The sequence below is a fragment of the Nannobrachium achirus genome, assembly GCF_963921795.1.
Source record: "Nannobrachium achirus genome assembly, chromosome: 13".
NCBI lineage: Eukaryota > Metazoa > Chordata > Actinopteri > Myctophiformes > Myctophidae > Nannobrachium > Nannobrachium achirus.
In genome coordinates, this window is record NC_137833.1 from 25,339,212 (window position 1) to 25,348,372 (window position 9,161).

Consider the following 9,161-nt stretch of genomic DNA (forward strand, 5'->3'; position numbering starts at 1 on the left):
ACTTACACGCACACACATACACACACATGCACAAACGCACACACACACATTTGCACTCACACACTTAGACGAGCACACATGCCACACCAAACTTACTCAAATACAAACACTCAAAACCCCACTCAGCGACACTTGCAAACTCTTTCACCGGTGTACCTGAAGAATGTAAGCAGTAAAACCCAGAATATTCATTTAACTGAGTGGATTTGGCCGTGTAAATAAATAGAGCAGAGCTATTATATGAGTTGTCATGGCCTCATTTCACCTCTCACTATCAGTAGAAATTATCAGCGCATGTGAGGAGGGCTTTTCATTTCCTGTGGTGTTTTTGGCGGAAGATCTGTGAAGACTTGTGTGAATGTTTGGGGAGTGCTTTATTTTCTCTCACTTTCAAAGTGTACCGCAGTGATTAACCGGCATTAAAATGATCTCTCCCCCCCTGTCAATTGCCACTAGCGGCCTAACGGTAAGGTCAACGCAAATGTCACTGGATGCGTTGGATGCAGCTCAAAGTGAACGTTACACAGGTATCTAGTTTGTCGCCTTCTGACATTCCTAGCCCATGTTATTAGATAAGAAAATCACCGAAAGTATCCGTCTTCAAGATGTTTGGCCATTATCTCTGGAACGGAAAGTCCAATCTGCGCCTTGCGACACCTTTTCAGGTTTTTCATGGTTGTTCGGGCGGGCCCAGTAGAGCCCAGTTAGGGCTGGGCCTTAATTTTCAGGCCCATTGAGAACTCTACAGAGAACGCGAAGTAATGTACAGTACGGTACTTATAAAGTGCATTTCAGTAGTTTGAAAGATTTACGATTAAAAAAGCACTATATAAATGCAGTCAATTTACCATAATTCCTTTATTTCTCCTATCCCACCCCTATTCCCTCACCTTTCTCTGCCTCCCTGTAGATTCCCAATGAAGGCTCCATAGTGCTGGTGGTAGCTCTGATTGTGCTGCAGGGAGTCACAGGGATCTCCTTTGGCCTGGTCATCTCTGCTGCCATCGACGACGAGCAGAACGCCAACCAGGCAGCACTGGGCATCTTCTACCCCAACCTCATCATTAGTGGTACAGCTATACAGTATACTTATACATCAGTGGTTCTCAACCCCTTCAGGCCCTGACAAGCACTGGGAATTGTGGGCACTACATTTTGTTTGACTCAGTTCCACAGATCAGTACTGTGCTACTCACAACGCTTGTATATGTGCTATTTAGAAAATGTTTGCCTCTTTCTTATATTATTTACATATTGGCCAAGATTTGACACGTTTTTTAGGAGCCTATAGTTTGTTGATTGTTTTTTATGCAGAAATGTTTTATTTTATCTGATCAAACTAACGTGTATGGGAAATTGTAACCAGCAATGTAAATATCGTCACTGTCGGGCAGAAACCTTGTATCTCCCAAGTTTCAAATGTGTATGTTTTTTCACGAAATAAAGCCCTGCTTCATCATACAAGGCCGTCGCACAGGTAGTGAAAACAGCAGATCTACAAGCACACACCGCCTCGTGCTTGTAGATCGTCTGTTTTCTCTAGTTTAAATAATTTTTAAAATGGTAAATGCAAAAGGAAGAGTTTTGGACATACAAGGTTTCCACCCGACAACGACGATATACTGTGTTAGTCTTAGCCAAAGGGCTAAAAAAAGACAATACCACTGGTATGTTCCTTTGATACCGTATATCAGTCAAGACAAGGCAGCCATCTTGTTTCCTGGCCCCTCTAGGTATCATCTGGCCTGTGGAGTGTATCCCTTATCCTCTCCGGTACCTCAGCCTGGCCCTCCCTCAGACCTACGCCTCTGAAGCCCTGCGCTGTATCATGTACCGAGGTAACACACACACACACACACACACACACACACACACACACACACACACACAGCAAAACACACATTCACACACGTTACACAACACTGGGTTACACAACACGAGAAACTGTATATCCTGTCGGTACGCCAGCCACCATGTGCTTTGCTCACATGATCCACGCACACACACAAACATTTACACAGGGGACAGTGCACACATAAACACACACACACAGTATGTATGTGTATGTATACACACACACACACACATGTACTGGCAAATGTACCAGCTCACAAGTGATGCACTCATACATGTACACAAACATACGACACACGCACACGCAGACGCACACACACACACACACACCCACACACACACACACACACACACACACACACACACACACACACACACACACACACACACACACACACAGGCTCCGGGCTCTAAATCATTCAGAAGCCCCAGATACACTGAAGATCAGCTCAGTGGATGATGGACAGATACTTGTTTCTCTTCTCTGGCCACGTCTCATTCTTTCTTCTTTATCTCTTCATCTCACTTCCTTCCTGTCTCTCTCTCTCTCTCTCTCTCTCCCTCTCTCTCTCTCTCTCTCTCTCTCTCTCTCTCTCTCTCTCTTTCTCTCTCTCTCTCTCGCTATCTCTTTTTTTCAGTTGTCATGTACCTTTCTCTATCCACTTTCTCAGTTATCTCTCTCTCTGGCCACCTCTCATTCTTTCTCCTTTATCTCTTAATCGTTCTTCCTTCCTCTCTCTCTCTCTCTCTCTCTCTCTCTCTCTCTCTCTCTCTCTCTCTCTCTCTCTCTCTCTCTCTCTCTCTCTCGCTATCTCTTTTTCCACCTCCCATCAGTTGTTATTTTACCTTTCTCTGTTATCTCTCTCTTCTTGCTCATCATTTCTTGATGATAATAAGGGCTGACAGCATCTCCTTGAGCCTCCTCCCGTGTCACTTGATAGACAGTGTCAGATAGGACCTCATACGCAGCAGTACAACAGTAGGTGAAAGAGATGATGTTGGCAGACAGTGTCCAAATTCAACTGCAAGGTTGAAAGTAGGTACTTTATTCAAAACAAAACACAGAGCCTGGCACAACAATCCACTGGCTCCAACCTATATGTTGTTTTCCGGAACAGCATCTGTGTCACATTAGTTGTTATGTGTAACAACATAAAAAAGAAAATATGTTTTTCAGAAAACTTAGGTTATGATTTAGAAGCCGAATGTTAAGTGACATTACAGTAATATGTCACTTAATATGTCACTTATAATGAGCCCAAACAAAAGCAACCCGCAAAATATTTACAAGCGACATTAAAGTAAAACAAGCCCATAGTCGCTTATAATAAGCAGACCTGGCAACACACTGGCACACACAAATCAGCGCAAGAACAATGTTCTTTCAGCCGACTAGAGTTTGTGCTTAGTCTGTGTCAATTAAATGCCACAGACTGCCAGTCTGAAGGAGTTGGAAAGAGTCTCTTGTTGTCTGTTTGGTGGAGAGCCACCTTAAGTCTTGACCTACATCATTTACTGCATTTGCCGCGGATGCCGCTCCTCACTCCAGGGGGCTGTTGTAGCGCTCGCGATATGCTCATGTTGATGCCCCTCCCAGCTCACCTTGATTTGCACACCACTCCCTCTGCGCTCCGCTCAGGCTCGCTGCTCAGTAGCCAAAATAAATAATAACAAAATACTATAATATATAAATGTATTTTGCTGCGTGTCCGAAACACTTTCTCCTTTGCCTCAAGCGTTCCCATCACCGTAAAGAACCTTGATGGAAAGCTAGCCTACTATGTTGCAAAAGATGCCATCTAAGTTTCCTTTTTATGTAGGCATTGTCTTATTAAATCCTGTGGTTTAATGATTAATCACCAGATTCAACAATTTGAGAGAGGGGCGACTGGCAAGGAGAGTGTGGTTCATTCAGACAAAATCTGTCTCACTTGCATTTCAAATCGTATCCTTTGACTGGCTGGTGATATAACTTAACTGACACAAGGTATTTATAAACATACTTGTGTAGATTACAAGTATGAGATGACATTACAAGAGATTCTCTCCCACAGGTTGGGGTCTGACGCGGATGATGGTGTGGCGAGGCTTCGCCGTCACAATTGGCTGGAACACCTTCTTCCTCGTCCTGGCCACTGTCATCCTCAAGCTGAGAACGTGACAGTCTTGCACCAGCGACCGCCTCGAACCGCTCGAAAAGCTGCCAGGGCGAGGCCCAGGCTTCACACTTTGGCCTACGCCTTGCTGTCATCTGTGGATGTATTTGGGATGGAGGGAGATCCCTTTACCCTGATGGACTGATGCATCCCAGTCTCCTCTGCTGAATGATAAGATGTGGACACACACACACACACACACACACACACACACACACACACACACACACACACACACACACACACACACACACACATACACACACAAACACCAGCTGCCTGACCCTGCAACAATTGCGTTGGCCTATTCTCGCTAGAGAAACTTTCAAAACCCTGCATGTAGAAGCGCACGCGACAGAATCGATACTAAGAATAGCATCTGATCCGTGTAGCTTTTCTATCTGCAGCGTGTTGAAAACTTTGACCCTCTCGTCTTGAATAGGCTGTGCGCCAAAGTCAGGATCACTTTTAGTTCCAATAACCTGCAAACAAGAACAATTCAGAACATTGCCAGTATGGGTTCATTGCTGGTCCCTGGATTATCATATATTCTACAGTACCTTATATTTGAATTGTAGAAAGCTGTAATGTACTGAAAATTGTTGTGTAGTTGTGAATTATATGCAAGAGTTACAAAGCGTTTTCATATATAAACGCAGAAAGAAGTATGTTCCTCTGTAAGAAAAGATATGGTCCGTTTTCTGAACCCTTCTGCATTTCCCTGTTGCCTGCTGCCTAGAAGGAAGATAATGAGGAGAGTACTGTGTTGTCAGAGCACAACACTACAGTTTGTATGAATTGGGTGTCAGAACATTCTCCCAAGGTGTTTCGTGCCTCAGTACTCCACCTAGCCAGATCTCTTGTTTCTCTGGACTCCCACTTAGACTGTAGCTGCCTGCTTGTTATCGGGTGCATCCCAAGTCTTTTAAATTGCATCCACTTTTCCCCTCACTTGAGTATTTTCTTTCCATGCGAGAGAAGAAAGAAGGAAATATGTTTTACTGAAATGAGGCGATGTCCATTTCTGATTACAGTGGCACTACTAACTGTACTGTATCTGCCAACAGTGTCTGTCATTACTGTTATACACAAACACTAGTCCCCAGACCCTGCATTCATGACTCTGTTTAGAACATTTATTGTTATACTATATATCAAAGAGCCTAAAATAACGAGCACTTACGCATACTGTTTCTCTGCCATCACCTTCAAATTTGCCTGTTGTAGGGGTGAAGTAATTCATGTAATGTAGGTAGGCTGCTCTTGCGTAAACCCACGCTCATAGCTTCTCAGAGATCCCTTTTCACTCCTCCACCCTCGTTTGAAGGAACGCAGAGTGAGGAAATATCAAATAAGAGACTTGAGATGTACCCATAATCTGTACTTTATTTGTACTTTCTGTTTCCTATAGTGCAGGAAGTGGTAACCATGTCACGATTGGTTACCAGGTGCTGTGTACCAAACTGTATTAGCCTGCGGAGTAGCTTGTTGCTTCTGGTTGTAGTGAGTGACGTTATTCTCGGTAACTGGTGATTTATTTTGTGTGTGCCTGTGCCTATACCTCCCGTGAGAGCTGGGGGAGAGGGGTTGTTGTCGACTTCATTGATGTGGGGTCTTTTATTTTGTCATGTGTCAAAAGTGTCAGTTCCACTGCTCTTGTATTGCTTGTTAAGATAATCAGCTTGTGAATCCTCTCTGGACTCCCCACTTGTACCCCACTGTGCTGGACGGAGTGGGTGGACAGCTGGGTAGATTCTAGGGACATATTAAAATGTTATCATGCTCTTCAAGCTGTCTGTACCCAAATGCTAGTTTTATACTGGATGGTAATGTAGAATTCACTCAATAGCTACTTCTGATGATTTAGCACAGAAAATGCAGGCTGACTGTAAGGCCCATTTATATTCTACGATAATAACTATATGTGTACGGATTCTTCTGTCCGTTCTCAGCATTCATTTTGTCCGTCTGTGTGCGCATTTTCTGTACAGTAAGTTACGATACAGAAATTACATATTATGAACAAGTTCAATAATGCAAAGTATATGAGCAATGCCAATTGGATTCTGTGGGAGTATAAATGGGCCTTTACTGTAGCTTCAGCATGTCATGGAGAGATGTTTGTTTAGAGATTGATATTTTTGCCTATAACAGAGAAAAGAAGTACAATGCCTTCTTCTCATAGCAAAACACATAAAACATCCCACCCAGTGTGAGTGGTTCCTTAGCCTATACCATACCATGGTACACAGTATCCCTTCAAACACTTCAAGGCTGCTCAACAGCACCACTTGAAGGTTGGTCACCCTGCGGTATTGCGGCTGTTGAGGCCATACTGCTACGGACAGACAGACATATGGACAGACATACAAGCGCAGTCAGTTGTTGGAGCGGTTGGTGCCGCTCAAAATAGATTTTCTATGAGAGAGGTGCCTTGATTTCTTTATTTATTTATTTTGTATTACGAAATAGCCTATGGATCTGTATAAGGGGCCCAGCTCTCTTAACTGACAACGCAAATTGTCCAGGCTTATATTGTTAATGAGAATGACTGACATATAGTAGGCCTACAGTCCTTAGATCACTAATCTGTCCAGCTTTCATATTGTGCCATTCAGTCCCAGTAGGGAATGATGAAGATTTACATGCATTTGAAAAAGAAAAGCAGTTTTAGTTTTTTCATACTGCAGATACTTGTATCATGTATAAATGTGAAACTAGTAAACTACGTACATACTGTACTGTACTGTACTGTACTGTACTGTACTGTACTGTACTGTACTGTATACAACATGTTATTTAGGGTAATTTTGCAAAGTGATGTCAATAAGAAGTAGTAGACTTTGAAAGTTCTTTCATGGCTGGTCCAGGAGCCATATTATAGAAAATTGACCACCATGGTAATTGTCAATATTTTTTCATAAAAGTTGAAATTGTATTTTTTGTTTTATTATATATATATAATAATCTAACACACAAACAAATTACTTATGTTGTATTGCTTGGACATTTTGTCTTTGTTGCTGTTGCCGCACATTTTAAGGGAGATTATCATGGGGGGAAAGAAAATGTACATCTCTGAGAAATGTAATTCTCTCTTTCTGGATGTAATCCTCCTTGAGCACAAACAAGCAAGGATTGTCACTAGAGCCACATAGCTACAGAGTTGAGTACACTTTGCCTGTAGTTCTCAGAAGCAGCATGCCTTTCTGTTTAACCGTGTACATTAAACAACTGATGATAGCCAATATGATCGAGAACACAAATATTTTTTTTTCTTTTGGTGGCTGTATGGTTTTAATTAATCTGACAAACTGTAGGAAATATATTCTTCCCGAGGGAATCAGCTCTGTGCCTCAGCTTTTATTTTAGTTTTCTGGTCATACAGTACATGAGTTTTAGGTGTAGCTGCTGTTATAAAAGGTTTGGAAGGTATGGACAGTGCTGGCTATAGCAGTAACTGAATGAATGCATCGTTGCAAAGAGTGCGACATAGAAGGACAATCACCGGTACAAATAACTCTCGATTTAAAAGATGGACAATGGCTGGTAACTAATATAGCTGATGCTTAAAGGGATATGTCACTTTCTCATAATACCCTCCTAATACGTGAGCAGGCCGTATTTTTTCAATAACTTATTAATTTATTTTTAATAATTCTTGGAACAAAATAAATACAATAAAGAATTATTAAAAATAATTGAAAAAAGTTATTAAAAAAACACAGCTGCTCACGTATTAGGAGCGTAGTAAAAATAATGTCTGTTTTTAATTAATCTATCATGGTTAAAATGGAGTTTGAAGTTACAATGAGTGTGTATGGGGAGAAGCCCTGGAGGAGGAGGGCCTGGTAACATTAACATCAAATATCTAAATATCGAATCAAGCAAACTGTTCAGGGTGTTCATAAAAGCCTGATTAGATGATAAAATGACCAAACTTTCTTTTTTTTAAGTGAAATATCCCTTTAACTGTTGAAAGCCTTTTGACAGCATTCATGACATTGCCATAATAAACTTCAGTGCAGGTTACTGCAGCGGGATGTTTAGCGCCCATCAGTCTACTGGGATAAAGTCTGTAACTCCAATCTACCTCCTCGTCCGTAATCCCCCAAAGGGCACGTTGAAGCATAATACTGTATCTGTATATTAAAACACCTGTATTGTAAAATGTATGCACTGTGATAGCACATACGCTTTGATGACTGTATTGTCTTTTGAAACAATAAACCCTCATGGGAAATATGTGTCTTTACCTTGTTTCTTAAAGTCCCGAGTTGAACACACAGGACTTGGCACTGGATTGTTTTGTCCTCCTACAGTACAGTAGCTCAACCAGTCAGTGCACAATCCTGATATTTAATCAGATGATCTGTGTCACCTGTCATTCCCTCAGTGATGTAAAGTAACTAAGTACATTTACTCAAGTACTGTACTTTTTTTACTTTTTTTTTTTACTACAGTGTTATGGATGTTTTACTTTACTGAAGTATTCGCCACATAGCTAGCTACAGAGTTGGGTACACTTGGCCTGTAGTTCTCAAAAGCAGCATGCATTTTTTGGTTGTATAAAGTCAGTATTTCCAATTTTCAATACGTTTACTTTTAGTCCACTACATCTCAGGAAGGACATTGTACTTTTACTCTAACTAACCCTAACCCTACAATTTTATGAAAGCTACCTATGAGAGTGTATTCCCGATTCCTCCAATGCATTTCAATGAGAATGGAGCGTTTTTTGCAGAAATCCTCTACTGGCAGGAAACCACTCCATTCCCAATGAAATACATTGGCGGGTTCGGAAATCCACTCCCATAGGTAGTTTGGTGTGACCATAGCGTAACAGAGGGTATTTCTACATTGCAGTATTGATACTTTTACTTTGGAAAAAGTACTTTTTCCACCACTGGTTCTATCCTACTCTGGACTTAGACAATATTGTTACAGTGTTGCATAACGTTGGAGTTTTTGCTCAACATGTGCCTGTAAAATCCCACAGGACACAGCAGTGATTATGAAATTCACCAGGAATAAAGAATTAAAAAAAGCAAAAAGGCATTATGCTCTAAGGGCATGAGAGACAGATTTATTGAATGACATCATGCTAGCTCACATCCTTGCAGACCCTACTGTATTGCTCGTCACCATGGC

General features: G+C 41.6%; 1 protein-coding gene across 1 annotated transcript in view; it reads left to right on the forward strand.

The window, feature by feature from the left end:
- The window catches only part of abch1 (ATP-binding cassette, sub-family H, member 1), a 48,039-nt gene extending 39,874 nt beyond the window's left edge, over window positions 1–8,165 (forward strand). Inside the window, exons 18-20 of the mRNA XM_080741053.1 lie at window positions 911–1,070; window positions 1,734–1,838; window positions 3,909–8,165. Coding sequence (XP_080597179.1) covers window positions 911–1,070; window positions 1,734–1,838; window positions 3,909–4,015 — 372 coding nt within the window. The 3' untranslated portion in view covers window positions 4,016–8,165. The remainder of the gene's footprint in view (window positions 1–910; window positions 1,071–1,733; window positions 1,839–3,908) is intronic.
- Window positions 8,166–9,161: the final 996 nt, after the last annotated feature.